General features: G+C 40.0%; 1 protein-coding gene across 6 annotated transcripts in view; it reads left to right on the top strand.

Annotated features, from left to right (window-relative positions):
- Positions 1 to 1,824: 1,824 nt before the first annotated feature.
- Positions 1,825 to 13,449, top strand: part of LOC113922056 (RAB3A interacting protein) — a 44,635-nt gene continuing 33,010 nt past the window's right edge. For 3 of the 6 annotated variants that reach the window (XM_027593797.2, XM_027593794.2, XM_027593793.2), the window contains exon 1: positions 2,107 to 2,878. In XM_027593797.2, the coding sequence (XP_027449598.1) occupies positions 2,868 to 2,878 (11 nt within the window). In that variant the 5' untranslated portion in view covers positions 2,107 to 2,867. Of the gene's footprint in view, positions 2,029 to 2,106; positions 2,879 to 13,449 lie in introns of those variants that run through there. The other 3 variants (XM_027593792.2, XM_027593791.2, XM_027593796.2) reach the window with 3 other exon arrangements.

Here is a 13,449-nt window from a genome sequence, read left to right as displayed (position 1 = left end):
GGGAGAGGGAGAAGCAGGCTCCCCACTGAGCAGAGAGCTCGATGCAGGGCTTGATCCCAGGACCCCGGGATCATGACCTGAGCCGAAGGCAGACCCTTAACTAACTAAGCCACCCAAGTGCCCATCCTCTAAACATTTATATACCAAGACAGCACATCTCCACATAAGTCATTTACTTAACTGCATATATTGAGCCAGTCCTACTACATGTCAGGTCTTATGCTTGTTCTCAAGAAGCTCATAGTTATTAGGAAAATAGACAAAACTACAATTATCATTCTATGTGATAAGTGCTCGAAAGAGACAAGGTCCTATGGGAGCACAGTTAAGAGCACCTAACCCATACTGGGGTGGGATAGGGTTGGCGGGCAAGCCAACAGAAAAGGGTTCACAACAGAATTGATGCTTAGTCTGAATAGTGAAGGATAAGCAGGAATTAGGTAAGGAAAAGGAGGAGGGTCAGGACTTAAGAAAAAGGAGTAGCATATGTAAACATGACATGTATGAGATAGTATGACAAGACTGGAGAACCCAAGTAGTTTGCTGCATGCTGAGTTTATTTATTCCACCTAGTTACTGTTATGCCTGTCTCCCTTGCTATGTTCTAGTTCTTGGGGTGGAGATTGTGTGTAATGGTTTCTTTGTCCCCATGTAGGCACAGAGATGGAGCACAGCAAACGATGAATAATATTCATTTAGGACATGACATGAATGACAGGGGGTAAGGGAGAATGTTAGGAGTCCATTAATGGAGGAAGTTTATTACCTAGTGACAGTGAATAGGAAATGGGATAGATTTAAGAATTACTTGGGAATTAGAATGGATAAGACTTGCTATATTGGCGATGGGGTATAAAAGAGTAAATAATGACTTTCCAGATTTCTGTTTGGATTATAGGTAGACAATAACAGTAATAATGTTATTAGTAGTAACAGCTGATATTCATTAGGCAGTCTGCATCATACAGTACACTGTTTTACATGTGTTAGACCATTTAATCTCTCAACGCCTCAGTGAGGAAGATAGGCTTTTTATTCCTACTTACCGATGAGAAAATTGGGACTATTAGAGATCAACTTGCCCAAAGTCACCCAGCTAGCAATAGCGATTTCAATCCCAAGAATTCTGATTTCTGTAGTCATACACATAATCTACTCTTCTTCACTGCCTCCAACAAATGTGATCAATATTTAGAATGATGATCCTATTCAATGTCACATAAATTGCATGTCTTTTACTAAACATAGAGACGCATACGGTGATCGCCTCTTTTTGATCCGATTTTGGGAGCTCGGTCCTGTATTTTCCACTTTTCCTACCTGGAGAACCTAAAGTGGGGTGGAAGTCTGATAAAAAAAAAAAGTTGACACAAAAGATGAGAGAGGGCAGGTACAGAAGGACTTTCTCGAATGCTCCAGCCGCTGCTCACATGATGGAATCTGGTTCTATCAGGCTTCCTCTGCTCCCATCCCCAGTCGCACACGCACGCACACGTTGTAAGACATATATGGACGCCAAGTTTCAAGTGGTTCTAGCAGTCCTCAAATCACATCGAATGTTCATTTTCCAACTCCTGGACACTCCACCACGAAGTTAACTCGAAGCCGCCCTTCGAGCCCAGGGAAACACCGCCCAGCGAGGCCAGTGCTCGTTCCCAGGGCAACAGCCCGCGGAGACGCCTGGGGCACGCGCCCCGGCACCTGCGAACAGTCCCGCCTGACGCCAGGGGGCGCGGGAGCGCGTCGGCTCCTCCCGCCCCACGCCGGCCCCACGCCAGCCCCGCCCCCGCCCCGCCCCCGCCCCGCCTCCCCTCCATCGGGCCAGGCCGCTCCTGGCTCCCGGCCCCGCTTCCGGCGCAGGCGCAGTCCCGCGCTCCCTTGGCGGCTCTCAGCGCAGTACGCCCACCGCGGCTGAGTGTAGCGGCGTCGGCCGGCCGTCCTTTTCCTCTTCTCGCTGCTTCAGGGCGCGCTCCGTACAGCGCCGAGAGCGCCCCTGGGCGCGGGCAGTGGCCGCGGTGATTTCGTCAGGTGAGTGCAGCCGCGGGAGGGAGAGGCCCCGGGCGCGGAGCACCGCCCCCCTCGGCGCTCGCGCGCCCGCCTCCCTCCCGCGAGCCGGCCTGGAGGGGCAGCCGTGGCAGGTGCAGGTGCCGCGCGCGGGGACCCGGCCAAGCAGCCCCGGCCCAGCAGCTCCGGCCCAGCAGGCGCGCTCCCTCGGCTTGGCACGCGGGCTCTAGGACCTCCGGCAGAGGCGGCGGCAGGGCTCGGCGCCTCGGAGCGTCTCGGGCCGCTGGGGCGTCGGGCGGCTGCGGCTCCTCCCCCGCCCCCCGGACGCCGGCGCGTTACTCATTAACTGCGCGATCCCGAGGGCCCGCGGCTGTGAACCCGAATCCCGGTTACCTGTCGGCGGGGCGCGCGCGCGACTCACAGCAGGGGGCCCGCGGCAGCGGGGGTGGGGGGGCTGGTTCTAAGAGAGTTCCCGAACAAGTGTGGAGCCCGGCGCTGCGCGGGATCTGGAGTGGGGTGAAGCAGTAGGCTTAGACCTGGAGTCTTAGTAAAGGACGAGCGAGGCTCCGTGCTGAGGCGTAGAGGTCACCCTTGGCAGGGTTTCGGCGAAACTTGCGGGGCCCGAGCAAGCTCTAGGAGTCGCGCCTTAGGTGGCCGCGCATTTCGGCCTGACTTTTGTTTCGGGGAGTTGAGACGAGCTGCGCGGACGTAATTGTAATTACACTGCCCTTCCACCGTTGACAACTCTCTCCGACCGCCCGGGGACCAGCCAGCTCTAATGGACTCTGGAGGTGATGATGTTAGGTGGAATCTGCAGCACGTGAAGAGTTGCCAGTTGTTATGGCATTAAGAAAACATCTGTAATGGCTAAAGGGTAAGGTCTTGAAAATTAAGAATGCTGAGTTAATACTGACCCCTAAGAAGCAATTTAGTTTCGTGGAAATACAGCATATTCCGAGGCTACCTGTTTCACACTCCTGTTTCCCCCTCCAACTCTCTCCTTTCAGTGTAGGGAAAAAAGCCGTGTAGTCTTTTGCCATGGAATGATTACATAATTGGAGGAGACCGATAAGCGGATTAAAACAAAACTGTTCTTTGTAAATCGATTGAAAGACCCAGTTTCTGTTCATTATCCTCATTCTTATTTTGTTGTTCATACGGTGTCTTTAAAAAAACGGTGAATGACAAATCAAGGAGAAAAGAGGCAGAATAGATTTGTAGACTGATCATAGTAAATATTTGATACTGTTAAATATTCCACCAGTTTTATGGGGCCTTGTTCTGTTAACATTTGTTATTTATTTACTAGTCCTGTGCATTTTGATGGAACTTTTCATGTTTGGACAGACATTGAATCCCAGCTATGGTTTATGTGATCTAGTCCTAAAGTCCTTGTGGAATTCACAGAAGTTAGTTTAGCGGTTCTACAATTTTACAACAACGGTGTATTTCTTATGGTGTGTGTGTGTGTATAAACAAATATATGTGTGTGTATATGTATAACAGTAAAGTTATATACTAGTCCATACATTTATTAACCAAAGTGGACACATTAATATAACTCTTCCTTGTGTGTTTGGCAAACAATTCAACTGTAGTATTGAATACCTCTCACCTTTTGCTAGGATGGATATTTGCTGTTTGGCCACTTGTGGGTTTTCTAATTAGATACACTTTTACTTTTTGAATTAGTATAGTTATGCATATGCTTCCGTTAGTATATTTTTCCTCTGATTTTCTCTAAACCCTCAATTCCACACAACATATACACAGACATTCCACAAATAATTTTTACAATGGAAAGTTTCTTAGAAATCTAGGTCCCCATCAATTCTTAATATGGCAGAGCAAAAACTTGTAGGTGACAGTGGTTTTGCATGCATTATTGTAGTTAGTGCACCTTTTATTTTCTTTCCTGAGCAGGACTGACTGAACCAATTAGTTACCTGGCGATATGAAAAATTACTAATCGGTTTTAAAGTTTTAGCTCCATTACTTACTGTGCACGTGACCCTGAGTACATCTAAGCTCTGAGAGCTTATTTTCTCCATTTGTAAGTGGATAGAGTATTAGGTCAAACCATGTGACTGCCAGTTTTCGACTGTTTTTAACATGGTTCAAACTAATACGAACATCATGATGGTGGGATGAGAATTAAATGAGATACTCCATGTGAGATGTGAGGGGTGGGAGAAATGAACAAATATTAGCTTGATAGTGGGCCATACACTGTGTTGCTCTAGATACTTTGATTCCTTTGGTCCTCAGCACATTCCTGGGATATAGGTGGTATTACCACAATTTACAGATCAGGAAGTTGAGGCTCAGAAGGTAAAATAACTTTCCTCTGGTTACTTAGTTGTCAGTGGTCATATAGATGATTAATGACAGAGCCAAGCCAGGATTGAACACTGAGTGGCTGCCCAAAATGGAACTCCTCACACGCTTGATCCTTCCATTCTTTTCTACATCTTCTGTAAAAGATATTATAATTTTGTAATTATAAGGAGACAGCAGATGAAACGTGTTATTGTCATTTGTATTTCTGGTTAAAAAGTGTCCAGGTTTTCTGGTGATGTTGATACCATCACTGCTACTCCTACTTTTGAGCTTACAGCTTACCACACGTCAGGTTCTGCTCTAAGCGCTACACCAAGTCATTTACTTCGGCAGTGTCTTAAGAGTTAGCTAATGCTTTATCCCATTTTATAGTTGAGAAGATTGAGACACTGAGAGGTTATGTAGCTTGCTTTAAGATCGTACAGCTAATTAAGTGACAGACTAGAAAAGTCAGGCAGTTTGTCTTAGTGTCCATGCTCTTTACCACTATGCTCTCCTACTTCGTGTGTAGGTTGTAATGCTGAATTGTTTTTAATTAAGCTTTTATGAGATACTTAATATTAGTATAATAAGTAATTCTTTATGTGTCACCAGAGATTTTTAAATCAAATATTCATTGAGCATCTACTCTGCAAGTCACAGTTGGGGGGAGCGGTTAGAGGAAAGTATTCATGGAGTGTGGAAGGCAGGCCTTATAATCATTCCTGTATCTTTTATAAGGTTCTCAAAATTTAGAAGGCATGTGTCACATATATCTGTTGTTGTAATTTTAATGCATGCCAAATAAGGCAAAGCATTAGAATAGTTGGAGAGTGGGGAGGAAGGCTGAGTCGTGGGTAGAGATACTGTGTGTTGAGGTAATGAGCGAAAACTTTCAGGATATTCTGAGGGAGTACACTTTTTCAAGTGTAAGGCTTTGTCTTAGAGTTTTGGTTAAGGTGTAGTTCATTAAAGGGTAGTAGGTTACTAAATTACTTAAACACACTTGGATATTTAATTTAATCAATTAATTTATTTTTTAAAGATTTTATTTATTTATTTGACAGAGAGAGACACAGCGAGAGAGGGAACACAAGCAGGGGGAGAGGGAGAAGTGGGAGAGAGAGAAGACTTCCCGCTGAGCAGGGAGCCCAGTGCGGGGCTCGATCCCAGGACCCCGGGATCACGACCCGAGCCGAAGGCAGACGCTTAATGACTGAGCCACCCAGGTGCCCCGAAACACACTTGGATATTTTTTTAAAAATAAAATATCTGAGCTTTTGAAAACTCCTTGGTAGCTAATTCCTCCTTTTCTCTGCTGTTCTCCCTAGCTTTGCCAGGTAGTAGTTTTGTTTTTTGTTTTTTTTTTATTTCTCTCTTTTATGCTTCCAAAGTACCGAGTACATGCCTCACCTTTGGTATTTATTAGTTTTGGTATTCATATTGCCTTGTAAATGCTGACAGTGAGTTCTCCTCCTCTAGTGTACATGTGCTTTGAAGGCAGGGTGTAAGTCCATCATACCCCCCCCCCCCCCATTTTATAGCTTTAGCACTGGGCCTGGAACCCATAGGTACTGGGCTGTGTTTGGTGATGGGTGTCAGTGGAAGAATGTTAGGATGTATTGAAATTGATCTAGCAGTAGTAATGGAATGGTATTGAGTTAGAATTGCAGGAACTAAGGGAAGGAGGAGAGGGATATACTTCCAGCAGCCAACATTAACTTGCCATCTCTGTTTTTTTCCCTTCTGTTTTCCCTTTCAGTTTACAACTAAATGAGGTAGTTTCATAAGCTTAAATTCTACCTAGTCATGGTTAGAAAAAAGTGAAAAAGTAATCTTGATTTATCTTAGAATATTGGCAACAGAAAATTAGATAGCTGTAGCCATTAGCTGAGATTACTTAGATCAGAGGTAAAGAATGGAAGATTTCGAAGTAGTTCAAGTTTGTGGGGGATTTGTTTCTTGTAGTTAAGAACAGGGTTGTAAACATAAGCATAACGGAAGTTGACAGAATTCTACATAAATGAATTGACAATCTGATACAAAGAAACTCTGCAAGAATGTGAGAGTACCTTAGAAGTTTAAAAGAGCATACAGATGATAGCTTAGAGCAAGTTAAATAAGTGAATTGTAATTGGATGTGTCTAGATAATAGTACTGAGTATTTGTTGGGAGCACCTAGGTTGACAGATCAGGGTAAAATATAAAAAAACAACCAAAATAAGTTCAAAAAACAATAAGTAAAAGTGCATTAATTTGCTGTTGGGAAGAGAATTGTATTTGAACTCTATACCTCAGAAAAAAATCTTGTTTTCCCTTTTCTTTTCTTTTAAGTCAGATAAATTAGGATCCCTTCTGGTTAGACCCCTTAGATTTTCACTACTGTGTATTTCGTCTTAGAGTTTTACAGATAGCACACGTTTGTATTGTGCTTTGCAGTCTGTGCGACATTTTTACACTGATAGGTAAGTCATTTGATTTTGTCAGATACGGGCAGGGCAGGTAATACCACCCATTATAGATGCTGAAACTGAGACCCAGAGAGATTAAGTGACTTGTGCATGTTTACACAGCTGGCTAATGAGAAGACCTGAGCTAGAAAGGTTTTCTGAAACTACTTTAATAAAATGCTCCAGATTCTCCAAACTTTTTAAAAAGTCAGTTTCTCTAGTCTTGATATTCTCTCAAGGTACTTACTGTTTTATCTTTATTTTTGAAACAGAGGTAGCCTGGAATCACTCTCTCTACTCTTTCTGCTTTGCTATTCATTCTCTCCCTAAAGACTCTTACTGTTTATTTATCCAATCAGTATACACCTCAGTGTCTACTGAATGTTCACATATATTCTTGCATATGCAAAATAAGGTGGCTTCCATTATTAAGAAAAAGAAACTTGGAAAACATTTTTTATGTTTCTGTTCTAAGGATTTGTAGTTAAATACAATATTAGTAAGCCAGTTGCTAAGTTATGAGCATTTTCTGAAAATCCTTAAAAGAATTTGCAATAAGTAGCATCTCTAAAATATGTCAGGTTGTGCATTTGCGTCCTGTAGAATTAGTAAATGGAACTTAATTTGTGGTCTGTTTTAATAAGAGTGGGAAGATTGTGTAGCTTGATTGACCATCTTACTAATTTTTCCCTTTGGTTATTAATTAAATTTACACTTACCAACATAGAATGCTTCTTAAAATATAAATGTGATTTTTTTTTTGTTAATAACAAAATTTTTCGGAAGCCAACTTTAAAATTATAGTGAATGTTAATGAGAAAATGATATATATATGTATATATAACATACATACTTTTTTGTTTTCCTCCCCCTTATTTATATAGTATTTGAATAAACTTGAAAGCTGTCAAATTTGGAGAATTTCAAATAAAATAAGTAGATGCAAAAACGTAGTGAACCTCAAAGTTCCTGTCATTTAGCCCAGGACTCAGCAAGAAGGGTCAGTCCTGCCACATCTACTTCGCCCCTTCTTGTAGTATTTTGAGCAAATTCCAAGCATTGTATACTTTCATCTGTAAATAGCTCAGTATGTTTCTTTAAACAATGAAAGGCAGTTAACTACAATACTGTTACACACTTTAAAAAATTAACAATAATTTCTTAGCGTGAATTATCCACACTTTTCACATAAGAGTAAGACCACAATAGTAAAATCAAGCTTCTGTTTATTTTTACTTATATGCTCCCCCCACCCAAGTTCTACAAGAGGCTGAATAAGTATTTTAAATCCCACAGAGCAGCTAAATGGAGGAGGAAATGATGATAGCAAAGAGAATATAGGAAAAAAGAATAGAACACAAAGCAGTAGTGAATGCTTATTTCAGTAGCCGTGCGTTAGAGAAACTTTAGTTTTGCCTTTCTGGAAGTAAGACAGGGGTTCAGAGATTAAACAGTACTCTGTTTGGAATGTGCACTCGCTCGTGGTTCATTGAGTGAGACCTGCCCTAGAGAGCCTCTGTCTTGACCTACCCTTCATCTGAATCCTGCCTCTTCTCCCCAGTCAGTTTCCCTTTGAAGTGGTTCTTGGATGTAGTGGAGTCAGGTGGTAGAATCAGACACACCAGGGTTTGAATCCTAGCTGTTACTTATTGACCATTTGACCTTGACAAAATTATTTTCTCCGAGCCTATTTCTTTTTCTGTAAAAAAAATCCCAGTTCAAAGGGATGCTCTGAGGAATAACTAGAATAATGTATACTATGTATATGTGTGTATGTATAAATATAGATGGCACTATTCGAATGTTTTTCATGTGTGGGTGTATATATATATGTATATGTGCGCCTCCATCCCTTCCAATCTCAAAGTATGACCTTGACAATGAGCACTGGGTGTTATACGCAAATAATGAATCATGGAACACTACATCAAAAACTAATTACTGTATGGTGACTAACAACATAATAAACAAACAAAAAAAGACCAGACCTTTATAACATCTGGGCTAGCCTGTTGCAGTAACCTCTTAACCAATTGCCTCTAGTCTCTTCTCTCTAAAGTCCTTATTGCCTTGGGCGTCATTTTTTTCTAATGACTACACCACAGTGTATTTGCACTTGCTAAAATGTAGATCTGACCGTCTCTTCAGGATAAACTACAAGCAGCATTTTCCATGTTAAATGAAGCAAGCTTTTAAGGATCTGTCATATATTTGCTTCTCCAGACTGATTTTCTGTCACTCTCTCCTTTGTTAGTTTCATTAGTGCCAAACCATTATTCCCTGACTGTCCTGTTTTATTGCCCTTCTTGTCCATCTATTGGATTCCTACTCAGCATTTAAAATCTAACTTATATTTTCCCTCTCCTTGAAACATTTCCTTCCCCCACCTCTCCTCCCCAAGCCCTCAGGGTAATCCTTCAGTGGCTCACAACAGGCTGTTTTGCCGTCTCTTTAGTCCATTTTCATAGCGCCATTCTTAGAACTTGGTGCCAGGATTTGCCCTGAGGAGCTGAAGCTGGCGATCATTCTTCCATTCTTAGATAGAATAAACACAATTGATAAAAAAAATTGTATTAAATGCACTAATATATGGATAAAATGTATTTAGTAAATATGTTTTAAATGTTAATGGTTTTTAAGGAGGTGAATTAATTGTTGGAATTTGTAACACTTGAGTTCATTATACACTATTGAAATAGCAGTCTAATTTTTAATGACAGAAGCTGTTTCTTCCAAAATTCGTGCTAAATTAAGAAGTCATTTGGGAATTAATAAAAGCATCTGGACCTTCCTCCCTGCCTTCCATCCTCCAGCAGTCTGTCAATAAATTGAAAAAGAAAAATAGTTCATATGCAAACATCTATGTCTGTTATATATGGTATATATATATATACACACACACACACACACACACACACACACGCACATATAGTATAATATATAGGTGCTTGCTCTGTTGAGGAAGAACATTTAAACAATACACTTATAATTTTAACAGTATTTTTAAACCAAACCACCATTGTTTTTTTTTCTTTGATGACGACGATGTTTGTGCTAAGATAGTGTGACAGAATATTTGGCAAGTATTAAGCAGAAGATACCTTAGAGATCATTATAATTAGTAATAACTAATTTTAATTGGTCAGTGGCAGTCATGGTACTAAACCCTTGATGAGTATTGTCTAAGTTAATTCTCAGACAACCTTATGAGATCGGTACAGTTATTAACCCCATTTTTCAGGTGAGAAAATTAGACTTAGAGCTCTGAGGTCACGTTGTTAGTAACTGGTCAAGCTAGGACTTGAGTCCAGTTCCAGAGTACAGGGCTTTTGGTGAGGTAGCAAATACTAGTTAATTCTCCCCATGGGGAAGTCAGACCCTGGTCTTCCTTCTAACAGACAGAGATAACACTTACCACCTTACAGTCAGGATCTTCGGGTCCAATTTTGTCACTAAATAGGTGAAGATATTTGGGCTCAGAGAAGTTTAATGACCTGTCCCAAGTTTGCAGGTATAAGTTAGAAGTTGGTCAAAACTAAAACCTTAGCTTTTTTCTTCAGGTACTGGTGTTTCTGTTCTCCTGTGACGCATATAACCTCCCGAGTTGGAAATAATTTACTTTCCAAAGCCTGTGCTTGGAGGAATTGTAGTAAATATAGAATTAAAATTATTTAATTTTCAGATATTAAATTGGTATGGAAAAAGATTAAGATTACAGCTTTAAAGTATGGTTGTTTTTTTTTTCCTAGAAGTAAATCATTTGTTTCTCACTTGTTAAGTAAGTCAAATAAGGGGAATGTGCTTTTTGTGGGAAAATGGATTTTATTTGTTCTTTTGGACTAATTTTGGACTAGTATAAATTGAATTTCTTGATTTCATTTAAGTTATATACACATATCCATTTTATCCAAGTGCTTAAGTTTTTAATTGAAAATACTGTATCAGCAATTCATCTTAATTTCTTGAGTTACCCTAAGGATGCCTTTTATTTTCAGTTAGAAAATTCATTTTAATTAGAAAAAAGAATTTTATAACATGTTATTAGGATTTCTCTAGGCATTCATTAAATGAGTTAATACATGTGAAATTCGTAGCAACAGTATTTCAGTAAATACTGACTGCTGTTTTTGCTATGATAATAGTGACTTCTAGAAAGAAGAAATAACATGAAATACATATGGGTGATCAGAAGCAAATTGTCTTGGTCAACTTTTCCTTATGATTCAATGTCAGCTTTATTGCTTAGAATTCAGTAATAATAAAGCCAGATGGGCTGTAATTCACCCATAAGAATATAATGTGGTCAACTTTTTCACGCATTGGGTGTGATCCTTAACAGGTTTAGTTTATGAATTGGGATAATCTCCAAAAGAAATTAGTTTTTTTTGAATTACTCATTACTTGACTGCTTAAAAATAGCAGCTTATTTTACTCATATAAAAACTTTGAATATGAAATAAATCTTAAAGCTTCCATATATTTTAAAGAGCAAAAGATTTTCAGATGAGTATGATTGGTGGCTCATTACCAGCTAAGTTACATTTTATGGAAATTGCATATGCTTGAAAAGGACTGAATTTAATCTTAAAATAATCTTTTCAGAAGTGACTTGAATTTAAACAAAGTTTAAATGTATCCTCCAGAATGAGAACACTGTAGGGAGAGGCACTGCCCAGAGGTGCTGTCCTAAGTGTTATGGGCGTTTTTTTTCATTCTCATCATGAAAGGTAGAAAACCCAGGCATAGGGCACGTGGGTGGCTCAGTCAGTTAAGCACCTGACTCTTGATTTCAGCTAGGGTCATCATCTCAGGGTGGTGGGATGGAGCCCCGCAGCACACTGGTTGTGGCGCCTGCTTGGGATTCTCTCGCTCCCTCATCTCCTCATGACTCCCACTTGAGCGTGCTCTCTCTCTCAAAACAAAACAAAACCACCCAGGCACAGATTTCCAGATGAGAGAACCTAGGCACAGGTTGGCCCAATAATTTGACAGAAGCAGGTTTCCAACCCACCTCTCTTTGAGACTTGCATTTTATATTCACAACTTTTGCTTCAGTTTATAGCATATTTGTATTCTCCATAAATGCTTTGCTTTCATTCCTTAGACATGCCCAAAAAGCCCTTGAAAGGGCTTTCTCATTAGTTCCTACTTGTACCTGATTCTTTAACTTTACCAGTTTTCAAAGTAATGAATTGACTCCCTAGCACTTATCAAAGGGGACCAGTGAGATTTTGTTTTTATTTTTAGTATCATCATGAATTCAATGATTTAAAAATATTTTTGTTTCAGTTCCTTACAGATACTATCTTTTTGATGTTCAGATTGTCCTATCTTTGGTTAGTGGGAATCCTTTTGATACCACTCCAGTAGTCTTTGATAGCTTTCTTGCTTCCTGGTATAACAGGATGTTCCAGGGTCTTTTTGTACATTACTGCCCTTGGCCTGGAAATCAGCCATTTTCTCTGAGGAGCCCTTGTTCTTTTTTTGTAGGAAATGGTATTACGTTGGGCACAAGGGGTACTTACTCGTTGCTCCGGAGTTGGTTACCGTTGTTATTACCACCCCAGTGGATAAATTTAGGAATTTTTTGTTTTAATAGAAATTTTTTTCCTGATGGATTCATATTTAGAACTTCAGAGTTTTTACTTTTTTGATTTTATATTTGTATCTCTTCTCGTATGCTAAAATCTTAATTCTGAATGACATTAACATAATAACTTATTTCCTTAATATTATAGTTTTATAACAGCAATATTAACATGATTACTGAAAATAGTTAACCTTCTTCACATCCTTTTGTCTTTAGAATATATTCGGTAAGCGTGTACAATTTTATGTTTTAAATCCACTTGCAATAGCTCTTTTCTGTGTTAAGCTACTGTCTCAATACACAGCTAAGTTTATTTGTTTTATTTTTAGGCATTCCTTTTTAAAATTTAGTATTGTTTTATCACTTACATGGTTCTAAGCGCAAATTCAAATCTACAAGGCAAGGTCCATTTGGAAAAGTCTAGCTTTATGCCTGTCTCCTCCTCTTGTTCTCTCCCTCTTCCTGTAGGTTCCCTGTTTCTATTAGTTTTTGGTTTATCCTTCCACTTCTTAAATGTAAGTCTGTACGCATAGTAATACATCTATATGTCATATATACACATACAATTACAATTATATGTGTATATAGAAATAAATTTGTATTTTCTCCTTTCTTAGGTAAAAGATAGCTTCCTGTGCATAGTTATTTATCTTGTTTTTTAATTTGTCAGTATATCCTTAAGGTCCCTTCATAGCAGTATGTAGATATGATTCATTTCTTTTTACAATTGTATAGTGCTTCCTTATGAAGATGTACATTAGCTCACTGAGTCTTTTGTTACAACAAGACCGTAGTCAGTCTTTTGCTAATGTTGCTAGCGTTATGCATGTATCTGTTCTTTATTTTAGTTTATCTTTTTTTTTTTTTAAGGATTTTATTTATTTGACAGAGAGAGACACAGCGAGAGAGGGAACACAAGCAGGGGGAGTGGGTGAGGGAGAAGCAGGCTTCCTGCGGAGCAGGGAGCCTGATGCAGGGCTCGATCCCAGGACCCTGGGATCATGACCTGAGCAGAAGGCAGTTGCTTAACGACTGAGCCACCCAGGCGCCCCTTAGTTTATCTTTGAGGTAAAGCCCTGAAAGTGG

Source organism: Zalophus californianus, chromosome 9 (genome assembly GCF_009762305.2).
Source record: "Zalophus californianus isolate mZalCal1 chromosome 9, mZalCal1.pri.v2, whole genome shotgun sequence".
In the NCBI taxonomy this organism is placed as follows: domain Eukaryota; kingdom Metazoa; phylum Chordata; class Mammalia; order Carnivora; family Otariidae; genus Zalophus; species Zalophus californianus.
The sequence above is the reverse complement of the archived record's forward strand: the minus strand, read 5'-3'. Positions and strand labels throughout refer to the sequence as shown.